General features: G+C 33.6%; 1 protein-coding gene across 6 annotated transcripts; it reads right to left on the bottom strand.

Moving 5' to 3' along the window:
• Positions 1-17559: 17559 nt before the first annotated feature.
• Positions 17560-21526, bottom strand: LOC140890792 (putative respiratory burst oxidase homolog protein H). 6 transcript variants are annotated; one of them, XM_073298844.1, is made up of 14 exons: positions 21044-21526; positions 20798-20960; positions 20664-20712; positions 20468-20581; positions 19496-20308; positions 19307-19399; positions 19120-19235; positions 18953-19055; positions 18782-18867; positions 18521-18668; positions 18322-18441; positions 18110-18238; positions 17954-18032; positions 17560-17824 (listed from the first exon to the last, which is right to left on the bottom strand). In XM_073298844.1, exons 1-14 carry the CDS (start codon positions 21351-21353, stop codon positions 17715-17717), a joined length of 2433 nt encoding a protein of 810 aa, XP_073154945.1. In that variant the 5' UTR covers positions 21354-21526; the 3' UTR covers positions 17560-17714. The 6 variants fall into 6 exon arrangements, 2 of the variants coding, with proteins under 2 accessions (XP_073154945.1, XP_073154946.1); XM_073298845.1 differs by having other exon boundaries at positions 21054-21135; XR_012152292.1 differs by lacking the exons at positions 17560-17824; positions 17954-18032 and having other exon boundaries at positions 18111-18238; positions 18322-18431.
• Between the last annotated feature and the right edge of the window lie 1236 nt (positions 21527-22762).

The following is a 22762-nucleotide window of genomic DNA, read 5'->3' as shown; positions in this document are numbered from 1 at the left end:
AAGTACCAACACTACTTGAAAATTAACAATCTCTATTTCAAATAACTTAGGATAATAAAATCTAAATAAAAATGTAGCAGAATTAAAATAACTTAACATGCCTCATGGCAAAAATCATTATTAGGACAAAGTAATATTTGATTACAAAAGTCAAATCCTAGTAAACCTATCAAAGTTAGATTTCTCAACACAAAGAGAAATTCTAACAACACTTTTAAATTCAATATGAGATTGAAAAACAAACTCTATAGAGTGTAAAATAAAATCAGAGAGTAAATGGGACCAAGTCATAGTAAAAGCCTCGATGTTCTTCACGAAATCTTCGGCACGAACGTCACCTTGCTTCTCAATCACGGTGAGTTGCAACTTCAATATCACATGTAATCTCTTGTATGAATCTTGAATATTTTCTCTCTACTATCTTCTTATGTACTCCCTTATATTCCTCCTTTTCCAATCCTCAACTTGATACAAGATGATTTGTTTCCCTTTGATTTATTCTTGTTAATATGGAAACAAAACCTTTTATTAATAAAAATAAGAGATATCAATCGATGAGAATAATTACAGAAAGGCAAAATCAATAATTAAACTTATAATAGAAAAGGAAACGATTGACTGGAAATTAATTTCCTTTCATATATATATATATATATATATATATATATCCAAATAGAGTAGTTTTCTTACAAAAATCATAACTCATTCAATAGTAATTCAAAACAAGTACCGTCTATTGGAAATGAAAGTTAACACAAATATCAACAATTCAACTTCACAACATTTTTCCAAATAAATTCATCTAATAGGTATAAAATAATCTGCAACTTACTGCTCAATTTCATGAACTTTGCAACCATAAAAATTTGACACATTATGGTAATTTCAGCATAACTTCGTCAATACCTAATGAGATCAAGTAATTTTGTTGTCATTTCGAAGGCAAGACGAAGTTATATAACTTTTATTGGAACATCAGACCGAGATTATAAATCAATTAATCCCGGAATTTAAATGAACATAGAACATGAACACGAGATTACAATTAATTGCATCTCTGAACCTTTTTTGGTAAAACTAATGTATCTCATTCATTTCTTAATGCATAAAACTGATTTAAAATCCAAATTAAACCTAACTTACAAGGTTTCAATTTATCTTCAGACCACAAGTTCAAATATTTCACCACTTATGCCCTGTTGTGCAAAGAACAACAAGAAAAATCACAAACTAGGGCATAATTCATAAACCGGACCAGTTTTAGTAAAGCTCTTGTATCTTATTCATTTTTATATGAAATTGAGTGATTCAGAAGGAAAATCGAAGCCAACACAATTCTTTACAAGTTAATTTGCACCATAACTTCAAAATCCAAACACATAAATCAAAGATACTAAAAACAATAGAAAAATTTGTTACCTCGAACATAAAAAAAAAAATAGGATTGCTCATATTCCTTTCAAATGCCACAAATTTGTTTGTGGCATCACTCATATGAAGTTTTAAGATCTAAAATCAGAAAAATCAAAAGAAAGAAATATTGAAGTAAATTTGCCCTAGACTTGAAATCAGATATGAAACTCTTAACAGAGACTCTTACACATATTCAAGTTTTAAAAAATAAAAAACGATTCTTACATATAGAATGGGAAAGCCTTAGACCAGCCCTATATTGATCGATATGCACTTGGAAAGGGGAATCCCGACCACAAAATTCCTAGATCAATTATATGTGCTTCCTTGATATATATGCACTTTTGAATTCAGAAGTCCTTTGTACGACCAACTTCTAGATCGATTATGTGTGCACTTGGAGAGAATGAGGGAGAGAGTTTGGGTTAAAGTAATCGATTAAGAAAAAACAAGGGATGTGGAGTTTTTAATGACTCATCTTATTAGTTCTCCATTTATAAATTTAAAATTTTATTTTGCAATTTATTGAGTGATTTCCTTCATCAATTAGTGATCGTCGAAATAAAATGTCATTTAGAAACTTAAGTGAAGCCCATGTTTTTTAATCGATGAAGTATAAAAGGTAATTTATTTCGTCGGTTTTATTACCACGGTAGATAGATATATATTATTTCGGAATTAGTTATTGCTGAAGTAAAAAATGACAAAGTCTTTCATCAAATTTCTACTAGTAGGAGTGTGTTAATTATATATCTGACATCAGTTGGATAAAATTCCTGGGTTATGGGCATCATATTTTAATTAATATAATAGCTAATTTTTTAATTAAGTACAATTGATAAATAAATAATCCAATCAAAAATATTTGTCCCTTGTAGGGATCAATTGATAATATATAACCCTAAGGGCCCGTTTGGTAAGTGAGATAGGATAAATAAATGATATGTTAGATTGTGGATTATTTTGTGGTTTTTTATAGATAATTATACATGATGATAAAAATTAAATATGTTTGGTACGTTTTTTATTTGAGAGATAAAAAAGTGTATGAATTATGATGTTACCAAAATATCCCTGCCTTCAACTAAAAATTACCACGTAAAATCATCTTCTTCCACACAAATCTCTTTCCACAAATCTCTCTTCGTTGAAATGATGCTCTCTTTGACCCCAAAACGAATCGCATCATTTTTGCCAATATCTCCATGACGGTGCGTGCCCTTCCGAGTCGCCGCCCAATCGGCTGAGGTTACAATCTCGATCCGGAGCAACTGGTTATAGAAATTGCTATCGTTCAAGGCGAGGCCAAAATCCGAACCAGGTCCTCGTGTCGGGTGGGTTCGAATCCACACCCGAATTACTCATCAAAATATAGAACCTTCTCCTATGCTATCAATTTTCAAAGACCGAGAAAGAAATTGTAGGAGAAACATGTGCTTGTATCCACTTGTTTATATTTCGAAATTTTGATGATGTTATAGGGAAGAGAAGCGTCTTCGAGTTTCCTATAGAAGGAGAAATATGTGATATCTATATTTTCGTGAAATGATTCCAGATCTTTTAAAAAAAAAAACGATTCCAAATCTAAAGGTGCAAATTTTTGTTTCACGGCGCTGCCTCAGAAGCGTTTTCGAGTTTCCTATCGGCCAGACGGTATTATGTTGGGAAGAGTATTGGTTTTCAAAAATTAGCGCTAGGGACAAAATGGTAATAGCATTTACTTTACCTACGCACTGTAGCATATGGGTTTCTCAATACCTTCTCCCACGTGAGATAGATTTTCCAGCCCTGTCCAAAGCACTTAGAAATATAATAACGGGCCCAGCGTTATCCCTCTTCCAGCAAAAAACGAGACAAACGGTTGATAATTATATAATCCTCCCCTTATCCTATGTACCAAACACAGCCTAAAGGGCCTAATTGTATTTTTAGTACATTAAAATTCTTCTATAAATATTTTTCATTCGCTCCATTTGGAGGTAAATAAACTTTAGCATTCAAAAAGCTCTTAATTTTTGATTATTTCAAGAGGTGATCGCTGACTTGGGAGTTGGAAGATTTTCGTCGGGTAATCTTGGTACCTCTAACCTTTGTTCGTGAAGCAAGTGACAGTGTTCCAACGCTCAAACACTAGAAGGGAGACAATGTTACAAGAATAAGAATCATATATCCATGGGCCCACGTGCCGAAGATTTCATATTGACGGGAGAAGAGAAAGTATTTTGGTGATCCTGTCGGCTTGACGCAACCCATTACCTCCATCTTGGCCGAAGTGCTGCTAGCTGGAGTGAAAATATCAAATATGTCAAAGTACAATGAGACAGGAGACCTACAGGATCACTTGGATAGGTTCTATGAAAAAAAAAATATTTGTATAACCTTACCAATACCACATCCTGCGAGACATTCCGGACTACACTAGTTAGTCACACCCTTGCCTGGTTCAACAAACTCCCACCTGGCACCATCTTAAGCTTGGAGCAACTCACGCGACGTTTTTTTCTATCAATTCTCCAATAATTGAAAGTACCCTAAAATTGCGGCTTATATGTTTTCAATAGTCCAAAAACAGGGAGAAATCTTAAGGGAAATCATGCAGCATTTCACTCAGGCCATTCACTAGGTCCCGCATGTTAATCACGACCTACTAGCAGAGATCATGCTAAGGTAAAATCAAATCCAAAGGTCACACACTTAAAAGCTGCGAAACGAATCATAAGATACATAACAGAAACCTTGGATTTAGGATTGTGATATACTAGATAAATTAATACAAATCCGGTTTAATGATGTAGATTGGGCTGAGATATAAATGATAGAAAAAGCACCATTGGAGGATGTTTTTACCTAGCAATAACTTAGTTTCATGGTATAGTTATAAGCAAAATTGTGTGTCACTCTCGACTGTTTAATTTGAATATGTGGTAGTTGGGAGTTGTTGCTCACAACTTCTATGGATGTATCTAGAGCTATCAATTTGGGTTAGGCCCATCGGGTCGGCCCGCCCCTCTACACAATTTAAGTGGGTTGGATTGAAATTTTTTCAACCCAACTAAAGGTGGGCCAACCCATGCAGGTCGCGGGCCTAGGCAGGTCAGCCTACGATGGGACAGGGTTGGCCCGCGGGCCTGGAGAATTATTATTATTATTATTTTACTTTTATTGTGGCATATATATTTTTAATGAAAGTTGTGAATTTTTTTTTTGTTTACTTTATATAAAATTTACACGTATGAAATCAATAATTAAAAAGTTTAATTAATATGTGTCTATTAATATTTATTTATTTATGAAATTTATAATTAATTATAATGATTTTTATTTATTTTTATTTATAGTGAGCCAACCCGCGGGTCGGCCCGTCTAATTCGCAATCCACTTTGGGTTGGGTTGAGGATTTTCAATCCTCCGTGATGGTGGGCCGGCCTGCCCTCGACCCGCCAAACAGTGGGTTTTGGTGGTTCGACCCGCCCCACCATGGGTTGACCCGTCTGAAAGCTCTAGATGTATCAAATGGTAGATGGCTATGGTTGTAAGAGTGAGACTCCTATTATATACTGTGATTCAAGAGCAACTGACATCTCAAAAAATATATTACAACACTCGCACAAAACACATTGACATTAGACATCTTTTATTTGAGATTCAGTAGATAAAGGTATGATCCGCATAGAATTTGTTGGAACTAATAACCAATTAGCGTACATATTCACAAAGCATTAGATTTCGAGAGATTTTTCAACTTTAGAAAGTCTCTCAGCATTTGTGCATCTTGAATAACTCACGGATAATTTCTCAGATTTTATAATATACAGGAAAACACCAAATATGCATGTTCATTTTTAGGAGATTAGACATACTGCATTTTCTCATTCATTTTTTCCTATATGATGTTTGTACCCTTGTGGCCATCAACCAGTAAATCTGAAGTTTTTTGTGTAAAATTTTCATCAACACACTTAGTCATTATATGCCCTGACTAAATCACAAAGTGGTTGAGGGATATTAGTGTATTTCATGATCTTGTCCCACGTGAAAAGTGACTTGAAAAATTTGAGAAATGTTTGGATTGAAAAGCTTGTTGGACAATGAGTCGAGAATTTCAAGCTTAAATAAAAATCAGAAGAAAATAAAAAAAACTACCTAGGTGAGTCAAATGAAGATTGTTCTTCTAGTATGAAAGCTACCACTTCTGAGTAATAATGCAATTAAATGGCACTATTAGTATGAAATACATCAAAATATTTTTGAAAACTAATGTTCTACCGATTGATGTTGCCAACATAAGTGCCAACACATCAGAAGTAAATATCTCACATGCATGAAATCACATCTTGTTTTATGTTTCATTTTATTTTTAGGCATAATTAGGACATACAAATACTTAAGTTTGTGAATATTTCTTGCTCAAGAAGTTATAAGCATTCGACAGACATCATATGGTGAAACACTTTATTTGCTAAAAATTGAATTTTTGTGAATTTTTGTTGTTTTAATGGCATTAAACTGACATGGGTTTTTATTCCCGGTAAATATTTTTTGGAATCAATTATATTGGATTATTTCCTTAATTATATTGATTTCTTCAAAAAAAAAATTAAAATTAACCGTTGATAAGTATTTTCAGAAAATAGTTTATAAGGTAAAAGGGTTTGCGCATCTGATATTTTTACTGTTCAATGGATTCCTTACTCCACCATATATCTTCGATCGTTTAACTTGTCTAATCTTATTTGCTCTTTGTGCTTCTCAAATTTCTTTTGAAATCTCTGTTGTCTTTTTGCTAAATTTCTGCTATTAATATACTCTCTCAAACGCTCAAAAATGACAGGAAAGTGCTTTCATTCTCATGGCATCAGAATTGAGATTGGATAAAAGGAGAATGTTGCCTCCCATGTGACAACACCAGAGGAAGCATCCCAAATACCACCTTTGCGAATTGTCCCTGCACAGAAGGTCATTGCTCCAATCTAAGCAATTGATCCAGGCGAACTTGGGAAATAAATTGATATGTAGAAAACTTGATGGATTTCTCAAGTTTTTCCACCTCCACCCCAGTTCGCAGATCGAAGTGGCAGGTAGGCTACAACCCTGATTTCACCCCTTTGAAGCATTTTCGTAAGGGTGAATCATCTGCAAGACCATTCCTGGCAAACCAAGTGTACACCTCTAGTGATGATTCCAAAGACGGATATTAAGAATTTTAGATCGAAGATGGTTGCTGCTACTGAAAATAATTCCTCTAATGATGAAGAGTCCTCTCCCAAAAATGCCACTACACAATCTTCTCCTGAGGAACCAACTTTTTTATGAGAAAGAAATCTATCTTGATCAATTTCTGAAAAATCTGAAGAATTACTAATAATATGCCTCTGTGCTTATTGCTGCCGAGACCGGTGATGAACCTGATGCAAAAATGCAACAGGAATTCGCAGATAATATGCCTGGATCTTCAGAAAGTTCATCTTCCACATCTGATGATGGAGAATTTGTTGAGGTGGATGATGATGAAGCTGCCAGTGATGATATTGGTGAGGATCTTGCCGCAGATATTGCCAACAATGTTGGAAAAATTTATGAAGAGGACTATGATCTCGGTCTTGCGTTTTTCACCAGTTCTACCAAGAAAGCTTTGTTGATCTTTGGTCTTTGTATGCTAACCAAGGCCTGCTTGACAAGAAGAACATAGATTTGGATGTCTATGGAAGGCATAATTTGGTGGAATTTTTCAAAGCCCGAGGGCTTTTATCTACTGTCTCTGTTGTTTCACCTTTTTATCAAAATCCGGTCCTGGAATTTACGCCAATCTATCATCCACCGTGGGTGATGAGAAGTTAGCCAATTTTGGCAGAGTCTTTGTTGGGGATCAGATCTTTCAATTCACTCCCATTATCATCAATGCCTTATAAAACACCCATGATACATATGAGAAGGGTGTTATGCCTAATATCAATGAGGTGACTATGGTGCTCACTGGAGGGTTGATCTCACCTCCTTCTACTCTGTGCTCCACAAGACATCTGTGCGGAATTAGACACCATCAACCAACTCTAATGTGGTCACCAAACCACAAGAATTTGTATGGTTTTCCATTGGCACAGCCGCACAGTCATCAGTTTCAATTTTAGAAAGACGATATTCAAGACTACTTTAATTTGCTGAAGGAGGACTCAAATCAACCAAGCTGCTATTTTCTTCATTGATCTATGACATTTTGGAATCACAAGGATTCATCCGTAATATAAATGAGCATATCTATATACTACCTGAAGAATTGAATATTGCACCGGCACTCCTCAAATGCCATTGGAAGGTGAATGTTCCTTGGTCTTCATCAGGTGTTGCCCCTGCTGTTGGAAACACGGCCACATCAATTGGGTTTATCCAGATCACACCGGCTGCTATCCAGACGCAGATTGACCATGTGCTGAAGAAAATTCTCCATGACAATGAGGAAATTTTTTACTATAAAGACCTTGTGGTTGATTACCAAATGTTTTTGGATGTACGCAAGTGTCTTTTCTGGACAAAAATGGAGAGATCAAAGTGCACAAGCTAAAATTGAAGCAGGACCCTCTAGCACTAAATATGATGAAGCAGAAAAGGATGAAAGCACCGAGGAAGAGGATGATCATTGATTTTTTTTCCCTTAGTCTTGTTAATGTTTTAGTTTTATTTAGCTTTTTTTGTGTAAAGGTTTTAAGTAGTTTTTATTATTTTTTCTGCTATGCTATATGATTTAGTATTGATCAATAAAAAATTTTCTCTCGTGGTGTCAACACTACTAACAACACTATAAACTAACATAATCAAATTAAGGGTGAGAAATGAGATTGAATTCAGGGAGAATTACACGGAGTTTCATTGACATGTGAAGACTTGTTTGTACTTGTTTTGTCCAGAAAGGCAGGAACTGGTAGATTGAAAGGAAATATGACTTACCTTGCAAGACATAAATTTCTTGAATTTATTTTTATTTTTGATAAGATATTATTATAGATTTTAGCCTTTTCTAGAATATTTATTTACTTAAACTCTATACTTGATCTCTCATGTTTGAAAGAGTTTATTTCCTAATAAAACTCTTGTTTCCTTGTTTTATAGGAATCTAATCTATAACGCCCCAAATTTATCTTAATTGAGCTTATTTGAGATAATCGGAGATCACAAAATTCAAGAGCCGATTTGATTTTGATCAGGGTCTATTTTGCAATTTTCAAATTTTTAAGGGACTAAAACGCAAATATGGAGTTTGTTAGATATTTATAGCATGAATTGACTTTTCTTTCACTCCATCATATTCCTCCATCACGCCTCCCTCCATTGAAGACGCCCCAAAGTCTCTCCAAGCTTTGTGATTTTATTTTTCGGTCGATCCATCTGTTAGATTTTAATTTCAATGGCAGATTCGTGATCCCGATAGCAAGAGCTTCGTTCTATAGTAAGTTTTTCTCCGATCAGTTATACTTCTATTTTCGAATGTTTTTAGAATCAACTGAGTTTCGGATATGGTGTTCTTGAGCTAGTTCTTATCGTTTATTCTCAGTCGGTTTTGAAAAAGAGCTTCGTTCGAATTTGTTATGATTTTTGGAAGCCTATTTCGAAAATGGAAATTTTGAGATGTGTTGGATTTGAATGGTTTTTGATGTTTTAGCATTGATTTGAGTTGTTTGCGATCCTTTACTGTTGAACTTTTGGCTATTGGGTTTGTTCGTCGTTGTGATCTTATTTTGCCTCCGTACAGATTCGTTTGAAGTTCGTTGAGCCCAGAGTTAGCAGAAGTCGAACGTCGAAGAGATTAGATGAAGAGCGGTAAAGAGTTTACCTTGAGCGTTTGTTGTTTTTGGTTGTATAGATTTTGATAAAAACCTCTTATTGTAGCTTATCCAGAGTTGGAGCTATTCGATTCGAAAGGTACAAGCAGTCATCGTTTAAGCAGGATAGAACACTCAAGACAGATGGTTCTTGAGTTTCCCTTAAATCACATACTTGCATCAATACTTGTTCTAGAATGGGGAACTTGTATTTTGTTGTTTGAACTTTTGTTATATGGCTTAATGCTTTACGTTTTTCTTATGAATTCATCCCGAGCCTACATCTTTGATTTCAGCGGGCTGTACGCCCTTTTTGTTTAGACGTTTTGGGAGCTATATTGCGAGTGGTCTGGGTTGTAGAAGTTCACCTAGTATCAGCATACTCCTTATAGTCGCACCAAAGTCTAGGTTATGGAGATACGTGGCACCACCTCGATCGGGAGAGTCGGTGAGTTGTTACGTGATCTTATCCTCGGGATCCCAAAATCATAGCAGCAATTCCTTGATTATCAGAGTTGATATTCCAGTTTTAAAGACATGCATTTCATTCATATTAACATTGAATATGTTGTCTGTATATCATGTTATTGATATATTACTTGTTATTGCATGTTATGTTATTTTTACTGGGAATATCATTCTCACCGGAGTTATCTGGCTGTTGCTTTATTTTGTATGTGTACTTGGCAATAGGTGGGGCGGGATCGAGTCAGCGGAGACTTGGTTAGCATCAAGATCGAGAAATAAAAGTAAGACTCGGTTTAGAAGTCGAATCAACATGTCAATCTAGTTTATATTTTGTAGCATGTTTAGAACTCGAACTTGTTGATGTTTGTAGTATCTATTATTCGAATATTGAGGATTGAATGTTGTCGTTGCATGTATTATATTCATCGTTATGTTTGGAATGGATATTGGAGTTGAGTTGGTAAGCTTATTTTTTTCTGGAAACTGGTTCAGGGTTGCCCTCGCTCGATCGGTAGAGTTTGACCGATCGAGCGAGATGTTTGTAGCCTATTTTTTGATTTTGTAAAAACTTGGCCCGCTCGATCGGTTGAGTTTTACCTATCGAGCGGAGCTGGTCTTGAGGCGGGCGAGCAGCAGAGTGTGAAACTTTTCTCGCTCGATCGGTTGAGTTTTACCGATCGAGCGAGGCACTTTTCACTTTTTTAAAAAAATTATTACTTTTAATCTTGGATCTTGTATGCTTAGTTATTGTTTAACCCGAGATTAGATGATTAGAACCGAGGTCTCATATAATCAAAGAATATTCCTCTCTTGGTCATAACAAGATTATGTATATTGAAGATTAAGAGCTGGACGTTAGGAACTGAACATAGAAGAGAGAGCGCTTCATATCATAAGAGAGATTTGAAGATTTGCTGAAGGAATCGTATTATCGAGTTTTGCTGTATATGTAGCCGTGAAGTGTCAGAGACACTCGAAGACAACACCTGTACAAAGTGTTGTGTGAGTGGTTTTGTTGCTCCGTGTTTCAGCGAATACAGGATTTGCATTATTTGGTTTTAGTTATTTTTGTTATTGCTTTTAGGATGCAATATTTTACTTAATTGACTTGTTGAGGAAGTTATATAGTTTTTCGTAGAATCAATAGTATTGGTTATGTAAATTGATATTACTTTTTCTAGTGTTTATAATTGTATGAGAAATCGCATAAGTGAGTTCAGTTATAAATAATTAATTGTGTTTTAATTTATTTAATTGACGTAATTATTCGTGTATTTAATTAATTCGCAGCATGTTGTCAAGGTGTTAATATTACTATATACACAAAAGTTACTCACACACGATAATAAAGTTAAATATGTCATACCAAAAATTCATTCAAAGTGCATGACCTCGAATAGAAATGAAATTATGAAAAGTGAAATGCTGAATTAACAAGATCATGAGTGTGCCACCATTACGATCGACTATCTAGATCTTGTCATTCTATTAATAATTTGGTTATATTGGAAAAGACATGAACTGTGCACACTTCCAGTACTATTGTAAACTGAATATATCTAAAAGTAAAGATCCTCGTAACTTAGTTTTGTAGAATTAACCCTCATTGAATCGAGAAAATTCATATCGACCGACAGATCGAACCATGATTGTACGTATTAATTTGTGCTTCGATAAATCAGAATAACCAAGATTTCCATCTGCCTATATATATCATTAATCAATGAAAATTATTACCAGCTTATATATTCAGAAACAAAATCTCCAATTTCCCATGCATTTCATGAATATTATATATTTAGTTTATTTAATTCGATAATAATTAATTAAAGATGGGCATGCACCCAAAACTTAATTATAATTGAATGGGATGTAGACGTATGCATTTCAATTCGCGATCAAGTTACGTCATCCAATGTATATAAAATTAATGGCGTTAGAATTAATTTTGAATCCATGCACGAAAGACAAATATATATATATTAATGCATGGGTCAGTTTCATCATTGCATGCATTTAAACCACAAGGCAACTACTGCACACTCTGCCCGCCCCCTTCAAATTCGTACCCAGCTAGCTAGCTAAGGGAATTTAATTCCGATGTTTTACATATTCGCATCCCCCATTTAATTCTTTTTTCTAACAAAAAAAACTAATAATTAATATTACTGAGACATAAATACTTCAACAAATTAACTAAATTATTAATAAATTAAGAAAATATATATCTGTTCTTTTTGTTTCAATTCCTAGTTGTTTATTCTTCGGTATATATATATATATGGTGTGCATGCAATATAATATAATTAATTTCAAAAATGATATATATTTGATCTCTACTTTGGATATATCGATCGCCTAATCGAATCGATTTTTATAGCTTAGGTTAAATTTATTTTGTTGGAGTTTGTTACCCACCATTCCAATGTACGTAATGTAGATTAAACCTAGCTAGCTAGCTCGATCGGTCGGCACGTACATATTAAATATCCATATTGCAGTACTGTGTTGGTCTTAATTTTCTTAATTCGGATGTGGTGCAATATATATTATCATGATGATGGGAACACAACACAACACAATTACTGGCCGCTAGCTCTTTAATTCGCTATTGTCAATTTTATCTAACGTCATTGCGATGCATACTTTGGGCCTTTGGGGCAGATCTAAGACATCACCCCAACACGTACGTTACGTATGTATATATACCATGTGAACGAAATTGTGAATCCACAACAAACATTAATGAATGAGACCCATCCATATATATATATATACACGTAAAAATATTGGATCCGGGGGTATAAAAATATTGGATCCGGGGGTATAAATTAACATCATTGTTAGAAGCATTGGACATTATTTGGCAAAAACGCTCGAGTCAGCTATCTACCATTAAAGAAATATTTACAAGCCCAATATTTACTTAGTTAATTAGGTGCATTTACATAATTAAAATAGCCATAACTCCATATATATATATATATATATATATATAACATTAAAGAAATTAAATTGGTACCATAATTTTTTTAAAAAAAAAAATTCTAAAAACAGAATATATATTTGTTATTTTGGGTGGCCATATTTTGAATTTTTTTTTTATTTGCCTGTAAAACATGGTTTGAGTAATATTCGACGAGGCGGAACAAACCAAAAAACAAAATGATTATAGCAGAAATCCGATCTAGATTCCTGCAGACTTTCCAGTACTGGCAAATCACACTACGACATAATTAATAGAATAAAGAACGTAGTCTAAAATATAAATTGGTCGTTAATATTTTACACTACCTTGAAATGTTTGTACTCGATGCAGCCATCTTTGATTGAATACTAATATTATTCTTGAACTATTTCTTTTCTACGACAAAAAAAAAAATAGATTATAAGTCCTGCAATCCTTTTGTTTTCTGAAACAAATCACAATCTTTCCGATTGAATATTCCTCCAAAGCTTAAATCTTGATTTAAATTATTTATTTTTGTTAATTGGTTTTCAAAATCAATGTTACAGGATGAACGCTTATTATTTTAATAATTACCTAAACTTATAGCAGCTAATACTGATGCAATTTAAAAATTTTAAATCATACAGTAACTCAAATGATATGTCTTGATGGATTTTATAGCAGGACAATTATTATACTCCAAGAAATGTTCTATCAACATCACTTATAGTTTAAAAAATCGGATAACTTTTTTTTCCACTAATTTGTTCACTTTTGAATTTTGGTCCTCTAAATTATTCAAAATTTTATTTTGGTGTAGTAACTTTGATTTTTATTTTTTATTTTTGTTTTTAACCCTATTTCGCACGGCACTTAATAGAAAATACTGAATTGATTGACATCATGAGTTAATACTGGAAATTGCCGATATATATGTCAGTCAAGCCGCATCACGTATTCACGTTAACAATCAAACCAAAACAGTTTTGAATACTTAATAGACCAAACTTTAAGATAAGACAAAGTAGTGAGAAAAAAAATCATTTTTCTCAAAAAAAATTAGGAACCTAGCTTCAAACAGACTTTCGATTCATAAAAAAATTTGTATGAATATTTCAAAAAATTTATCATAAATAATAATTAATTCAACAAATTTCTTAAAATTGTTTGTGGAACTTCCACGAAACTGATCACGATCCACATAAATAAAAATATTTTACGTATAACAAAAAAAAAAAAAAACCACGTACTTGTTACCCCTCGATCGAGACTAGTATTTTTTACCGTCCCCTCAATCAAAATCCTCTACTTGATTGATGGATTATTCTATGCTATACCTAAAGTAATTTTTCTCCCATGATGTGGTCAAATGTCATTGAATCATCAACACACATGTCATTTTTCATAAAAATATAAGGGTCTCAAGTGATCTAATGGTATTGAAATAGGAGAAAAAACACTTCCAGTGTAGCATAGACTAACTTATCATTGATTTATATATACCAATTTTTCTATATATTATCGAATCCATCTACTTTAAATAAAGATTCAACCATTAAATCGGTTTCATCAAATGGTCGAATCGAAAAAAATGTTTATATAACATAATATACCGAATAATATATTTTAAATTTAAAAACCTTAAAGATCTATATGAATAAAAAATATGTATATTCACAAAAGTTTGAAAATTACTTAAATAACTAATTTAAATATATTCAAAATATCAATTTTAGTTAAATATTTTTTAAAAAAAAAATTACAAATCTCTAATATTATTTAAATAATAATATTTTTAACAAATTACCCATTTCAAATAAATATATATATATAATAAAATATTAAATTTAATGTTTTGAAAATAAAAAATTAATTTTTCGAGAAAAAAATCGAAAACCGGTTCAACCGGTTCAACCGATTCAATTGATTTTTCAGTTCTTGACCGGTTAGATGGTTTTTAATTAATTGGTTATGACCGGAAACAATTATCTACATATATATTAAAATGGTATATAACTCACTTATTTAAAAAAAAAAAAAAAAAAAAAAGGTGTGACCGCGTGAGCTCGAATTCGTATTATAACATCTCATCCCTTAACATAAAAAAAATAAATTAAATTAAATTAAATTAATATATTGGGAATAAAATAAAGTATGAATGTGATTGATCAGAGATGTGTCAATTATAACATAAATTCTAAAGAAAATGAAATGAGATATATATATTATATTGTTCATGGTTTATGATATCAGCATGACTTCATAGTAATGTATTACCTGATATATATAATTAAGTATATATATATATATATATATAGAGTTTTTTTCAAATGTCTATCTATCATGCCCACTACCATGCCCACCGATGATGTGATATATATATATATATATATATATATAGAGTTTTTTTCAAATGCCCATCTATCATGTCCACTACCATGCCCACCGATGATGTGACACTATTCTATTGGACCTACAATTTATCACATCTTTATCACATCCAATAGAATAATGAGACATCATTGGTGGACTGGTAGTGGGCATGATAGGTGGACACTTGAAAGAAACTATATATATATATATATATATATATATAGTTTCTTTAAGTGTCCACCTATCATGCATCCAATAGAATAGTGTCACATCATTGGTGTGCATGATGGTGGGCATAATAGGTGGGCTCTTGAAAGAAAATATATATATATATATATATATATATATATATATATATGTGTGTGTGTGTGTCAGTCTTCCTTGATATTTCTATTATATATACTCACCGCGTGCGCCATAACATATAACTGCATATATATGATACTACATTGTAATATCAGAGTGAATAAATTAATAAATGATGAGTCCATCTTCTAATTCCTCATCATGTTGTCGTTGGTGTCCAAGTGCACAACAGGTGATGATATTGGAGGAACTATACAGAAGAGGAGTGAGGGCTCCTAATGACTTCCAGAGACAAACAATCGCCGCCCACCTCTCCTTGTACGGCCATATTCGCCCCAAAAACGTCTTCTACTGGTTTCAGAATCACAATGCCAGGTTCCGCCGCCGCCTCAAACTCCGCAACAACCACCTGCAATTGCAAAACAACAACACTCTTCTTCATACTGGAATTTTCCATGCGCAGGTTTATTAATTAATTTAATATATAATATTTAGGCACGTACGTACGTACGTGTTTGGAAATTAAATGCATGATTTAAAAAAATTGATATAAAATTTTCAGGAGACGATGATCAAGAAGGAAGCAGAGGTGGTGGTGCATGATTTTATGATGATCTGCCCCTGCAATTGCAAAACCAGACCACTTGTTACCCTTCAACTCTTCCCACTCACATCCTAGCTCCAAATAAATACATTATATATATATATATATATATATTTATCCTACGTAGTACTCATGACTCTTATATTAAAAAAAAAAAAAAAAGTGAAATAATTAATCATGCAAATTATAATATTCCCAAGTTTAATTTTTGGGATCCACCCTGCAGGATATTGCAAGTAACGGTGTTTTTAATTTATGCAAGTTTTACTGACTGATGATGAACTTGAATTGTGTTGAATAACTATCATTCCTGAAATACTTTCGATTTAATTGCTTTTATGATTTATATTTTTTCATTTTACAAATTTGTACATGTTAATTTATGTTGATTCAAAACAATAAGATTAGAAAATATTATGAGAGAAATAATAACTAATTGATTAATTAATTAATTAAAAATAATTAAGGGTGTTGATTGTAATTTTAAATGGCCGTAAAAGATTAGTTACTATAAGGTGCTCCTTCTGTATAATATAGTATAGTATATAATTATATATAGATATACTAGCTAATTAAGCTATACATGTATGCAATGATATAACACATTTTTCAAACTATTGTTTTTTATATTAAAAAAAAAAACTGAGTTATTGGTCATTATTATAGTTAAAAATAGACTTGTCAAATTGGGTTGGGCCCGTTGGGCCGGGCCGGCCCGCCCCACCATGGGAATGGGTTGGGTTGGATTGGCCAAATCTCAGCCCGTTTGGAGGAGGGCCGCGGCCCGCCAATTTTTTATTTTTTTTTCGCAAAATTGTATTTTTTTAGTGTTTTTTTATACATATTTTTTAGTTTTATTGAACTTATTTTGAATGAATTTTAATGATAATAAACCATGTAGTATTTTTTAAATTTTTCATATTTTATTTTACTAATTAATTTTATATATTATTAATTTTTCATGGTAATACTTTTTAATATTGATTAAACTATTTGATTAAATTTTATTTTTCATTTTCTTAGCATTTCAAGTGTTTTTATAATTTTTTTAATTAAAAAATTAACATTTATTTTTAAAAAAAATTAATAAAAAATTAGGCGGGCCGGCCCGCCTAACCCGCGGCCCAAGGCGGGTTGGGTTGGATTGAGCATTTGAAGGCCCGCCCCGCCAGCCCGTTTTGACATGTATATTTAAAAATAATATATCATACAGATTTTTATGTAATCTTTTTAAGAAATGAAAGAAGAGTTTTAGTTGGTTACAAACTAGGGATGAGATAATTTTAAATTGCAATTTTCTTTTCACCATATATATTAGTGGTATGAAATAGTGAAGGATGACAATTAAATTAAAATAGTAAAACTGATAATTTATTCGTTTTCTTTAATAATTTTGAGTTCCACGTTTGGTATACCAAAATGATTTTATTTTTCCTAGTATTTTTCACACCAACTCAGATTCGCTTCATGAAATTTTTGTGTGGACGTTTTTAATTTGTATCAATTAACACACACAAAATTGTCGTTTCCTAGCATTTTTTAACCATGATTTTTTTTTCTATCGAAGCCAAAATGACCGTTCCGTATATAATACACATTATACGAACCATAAGGACAGTTCCCTGATTTTATATTCAAGAGTTCGAAATTGATTTGGACATACGAAGTTCAGTTCAGTTCAGATATGAACTCACATAACCAAATAAAAATTGGATTGGATGGTTACATATAGTATCAGGATACTATCTTTGTGCTAACATCTCGTCAACAGAATGGACGTAGCTGGCTAGAAATTTTCCTTGTGAAACTGGAATCGAGTTGATGAAGTCATGCTAAATTCTTGGCAAAGATTTCTGAGCAGCTTCGTCAAAATTGGACTGCCGCAGTAAAATACACCTGAAAATCATAATATAGTATCCATTCTTTAGTTTTCTATAATAATTAATACATATGAAGGGAGAATCACACTTGCGTGTTACTTGAAGTTGAAAAATAATAGAAACCAAGTGTGTGTTTAATTTTCACCTATTCGAGTAGATGGATGCGTAGCAGACAATTGTGCGAACACTTTCTTCCAGTTTGGCCTCGCGAAATGCGTTCTTATCTGTTTCAGCAACAGTCCAGTGGTAAATCTATTGATTTCTCAAGCTTGTAAACTTGCAAATTAAAAATGATGCGTACCCTGCTTTCGGAAACGACATCGACCCCGTTTTTGGCATGTTGAAGCGATTGAACCATTCCTATCAGTGCTGATCGAGCATCTCCTTCCTCGTACACACTCGTCAAGTAGTTGTGCATTTCTATCACGTGCTGCAACATTTGTAATTCAATCAAGAAACTTTTACACGCCACGAAAAAATGCGCTGTCTAGTCTCTCTAATTAAGTACCATACGTTGTGATCGTATTCTGCAAGGTCATCCATTACACCTTTAAACCAGTCGAATGATCCTTGTTCCCTTGTCACCCAATAGAAATATGCTCGTTCCGGGCACTTTCGGTCGTCTGTTGAGTCCTGATTCGACAAGTTTATGCATTTGGAAGATCAATAATCTAAGGGCAAGGGAAGTTGGTTTTGGTTTATTTGTACTCACGAATTCATCTTCGTTGTTGACTATGTCTTTTATAATACTGATAAACGGGGTTGCTCCGATTCCCAAACCGATGAGCAGGAGGATGTCGTATTTCTTGTAATTCTGCGCCGGTGCTCCGTAGGGTCCCTTGATCACTATTCTTGGAAATCTGTAGGGTGAAACTTTGTTTGTGAAGAGAAAATTGAACCCTTTTAACTGAGGTCAGAAACTTGCTTGTACGTATGTTTGAAAAGATATACTATCAAAGGACTATTTGCTCACTCTGAATTCTCAGTGTCTGAGTATGCTTTAGTTTCCATTCTCACCAGATTTCCCCTTCTTGGCTGCGTCGATCTAGGTTCACAAGCCTGCATTTGTTTACATTCATTACATCCTAGCTAGTGATATGTTTTTGACAAAATCATGGAAGAAATAAGAAAGATCATGAGGAACCTTGGCGAAACGGTCTCTAAGTTCAGTTGTCCAATCTCCCAATGTGCGTATATGAACACTTAGATAGTCGTCGCCAGGGGCAGAGGTAATCGAAAACGGATGCCTGGATCTTAACTATCAGTGTCATTGACTAAGAAATATGGATATATACATGCATAAGTTTTTACCATTCATAATTAGAGATGTCAGGGCACTTGACAAAAAGGTACATCCCACTCTTGTATTTGAATCCAGGAGGTCTGCTCACATACAAGGCTAATACATTTCCTGTGTAAATAACAGCCTGAAAATGCCAAACCAAAGAATTAGACTGCAGCCCGGAGAAAAAACTAGTAAAAGTTAATGAAATTTGACCTTAATGATGCTGACTCTGTGGTTTCTGTCATAAATGGTGAGAATTCTTTCACTGGTGTAGACAAACATTGGTATGGCAACATACATCCATGTCTACAAATCACGAAAACTCGGACTGTTAGTTTCCGAGCGATCATACAAGTAGTGAATCGCAAAACTCGGGCTAAAGGGAATGTTTTGCATACATACCGTTTTTTTATTCCATTGTCTGGTCAGGAATATGAAGTAACCGTGAATGATCAAGAGAACATAAACGATAGCCAACAGATGATGCGCATACCAGAAGGAATTGAAACCTGCCAAATGGTGTAAAGGCCACGGCAGTTTAACGACGTTTCTCCTAAACGAATGCAAGGCCAATGTGAAAGAAAAGATCATCAGAATTATCATCAAGATGCCTGTAGTGCCTGGGACAGTTCCCAGCATCCCCAAATAACTAGGCTGGTGGAAATGAAAAGCCGGTCCAAAAACGTCGTCAAACTGATTTTTAGGACACTTTGTCAGTCTCACGAAGTTGCATCCGGTGTGCATCAGCGTGTGAACAAGTGTTGCCATGGCGATACATAGCGCGATTAATTTGTGGAAATTGATGTTGTCGTCGAAGGGTATTACTGTCCCAAGAAACGTCTCTCTTAGCTTCGTTAGAGTTCTTCTGCACACGGGGAGGAGAATCAGAGCCATATTGAACTTAAGAATCTCCGCTGCACCTTTAGCAAGACATATACAATATCCCATTACTTGAAAAGCAGCCCTTTTTTTGTATTGATAGAATTTCCAAGTGAAGAGGGAAACATTTACACACATCCACAACGTGAGAAGGAGTATTCTTCTCCAATTATCGAAGAATCTTTCCGAGTTTTTCGATACGAATTTGCTTATGGGGGTCCTGTACTGTTTAGGGATCATGGTTCTTGCCAATGTTTGCGTTTTCTTGTAATTAGTCCTTCTTTTGTCTTCTTCCGACCCAACCATCCCTCTTAATAAGGCCTCGAGTTGCCACATCTGCATTAAATGATATATATACATATATAGTTGATGGAAAAGTATTATATATCATAATTAATTCTTAGAGTGGAACCCAAATCCACACAATAGTTGATGATCAGTGCAGGATTAAATGTACAATTGTCAACAATATAATTAATGTATCTATATCAGCACCTCTATATATCCTTGATGATCGGGGTCGAGCTCTTCCATGATTAAAGAAGCATATGTTGAAGCCTGTTGCTTGAATTTGGCCAACTTGTTCGCCGAAGCACTCATTACTAAAACCTTGATCATAAAAAATTCTGTTATTATGAGACAAGAAGAAAAAGGGAAAGGCCAGCAAACACAAGAAGGAAACGTGGCTCACTTCTTTAACCTCGTCTTCTGACAGCATCCCATCTCCATTTTTGTCACACCTACAACATTACTAATATGTCATGTCAATATACATATAACATCACTTTCTAGCCGCTAGAATAGGCTGAGATTTAATGAACTTACATGTCGAAAAATATATGAAGCCTCGTGTCATAATCTTGATTTGTCATGTCTTCCCAGAATTCCCTAAGCATTTCTATCTCGATCCCTTTTACCGTGGAAACGCTCCTCCGTCTCGCCAAAGCTTCGAACAACTCACCAGCAAATTCCTTGCTGTCTCCCATTCCTAAATCCCAGGAATCAAATGTTGATCAAATGCAAAAACTTCAACAAGAAAAAAGGAAAAAAATTAATTCATGACAAAATTACCGATGCATACTCCAAATTTGTCCTTGAACAGTCTACCATCGACCGCATGCTGGTTAAAACGCTTCTCAATATCCTTCCACGCGTCCTCTTCCTTCCCCGTTCTTGTCCTGTCAAGAAACCTTAAACTCTTTAGCCCTTGTGCGGCGCCCGATTCTGTTCGCCCCATCCTATTCGTCTTCCTCCTTAGAAAACTCCCATTCGGCACAGATTCCGATTTTTCTTCCATTGGAATATCAGCCATGCTATCTATCTCAATTCTTTCCAATATCCATTTCACAGAATCTCCTCTAGGTAGCCCTGTATTAGCCATTTCATAAGAATTTTGCTCTCTGTTTTTCTTTTTCTTTTTTTTTTTTCCCAAACTGTTCCTGCGAAGGAATCAATTGCAGGTTTTGTTGTTTTGTCTTTTTGTTTGTTTTTTTTTTTTGGTTTTTTAATGGATTTAAGGAAAGAAGGGAGGGATAACTAATGAGAGGAAATATAAGTTAGGAGGAGATCAAAAAGGGAAGAGCAGGAGGAGGAGGAGAGTTAGTTAAATTAGTTGTCCTGAAAGAGAGAAGTCGCCTTATATGTAATAAAAACGATTCACGTTTTTTGTAATAATAAAATAACAAATAGTGGATATTTCTTATATTAATAATTTATTATCATATAATTGTCTTAGACACAACCTGTCTAGTAAAAAAGTGTTCGAGGTATTACGCATTTTCAATGATTGGAGATGACGAACAAATTTATCGACCCCTAGTTAAACCGAAAATATATTACCTTCGTGTTCGTATATATATAAACTTTTATTTTAATTAGTGTATTGGTGCACTTGATGTATGCTTGTACATTATTTTTTATTATCGAGATATTAAAATGCGATTTAAAATATTAAAATTTAAAAAAAAAATAAAAAAAAGGACAATTTTGATAAAACAAAATATGGTGTCTAAGGGGGATTCTTTATATATAGGGAAAAATTAAAAATTTTCAGATTGTTTTTCATTACTACTATGAATTACCTATTCAAAAGTTTAGATGAAGACTAAAAAACTATAGTAATTTAAAAGGTTTAAGAAGTAGATAAGAGGTTATAAATAAATTACAAATAACTAATTACTGTAAACTTCTCAACTTTATTAATATATTGTATATATAAATTATGATAAAATCATAATTTTCATTTAGAGTAATATAAAATGTACGGATTATTATTTGAAATTTTTCATTATAATTTGGCAGCAAAAATTCAGGATTCACACAATGCTTTGTCTTTGCACATACCTACATGCACAATTGTGCTTGAAGTATGTACCAAGTATTTTTTTTTTATAAAATGTAAACTACATAATCCCTTCGATCAAAGGTTCAAAATTTATAAACTGTTATTAATATTTTCAATATTCATTCGATAAAAAAATCAAGACGGTAAATTCGACCCAAACCTCGATCGTGTGTTTTGTATGTGGTGCCTTGGATCTGACTTTAGATACCTACGTGCCCTAAGGTCGGGTTCGAATTTTCCGATCTAGGTATCCTACTTGCTATTCTCAATCAGCAGCATGTGGGATTCCAAATCGACCAAATTAATTATTATCATTTAAATTTATTTGTTGTCTCTAAGAGATGTTCTAGTTAGTGGGAGTTAGGGTGAGAATTTGGTAGATGTCAAGAGTTCGATTCGATCTTTGTCAACATTTTTTTGATCTAGTCTATCGCATAAGGCTTGCA

This window comes from Henckelia pumila, chromosome 3 (assembly GCF_033568475.1).
Source record: "Henckelia pumila isolate YLH828 chromosome 3, ASM3356847v2, whole genome shotgun sequence".
Taxonomy (NCBI): Eukaryota; Viridiplantae; Streptophyta; class Magnoliopsida; order Lamiales; family Gesneriaceae; genus Henckelia; species Henckelia pumila.
Note: the sequence above shows the minus strand (reverse complement) of the source record. Positions and strands in the feature narration are given on the sequence as shown.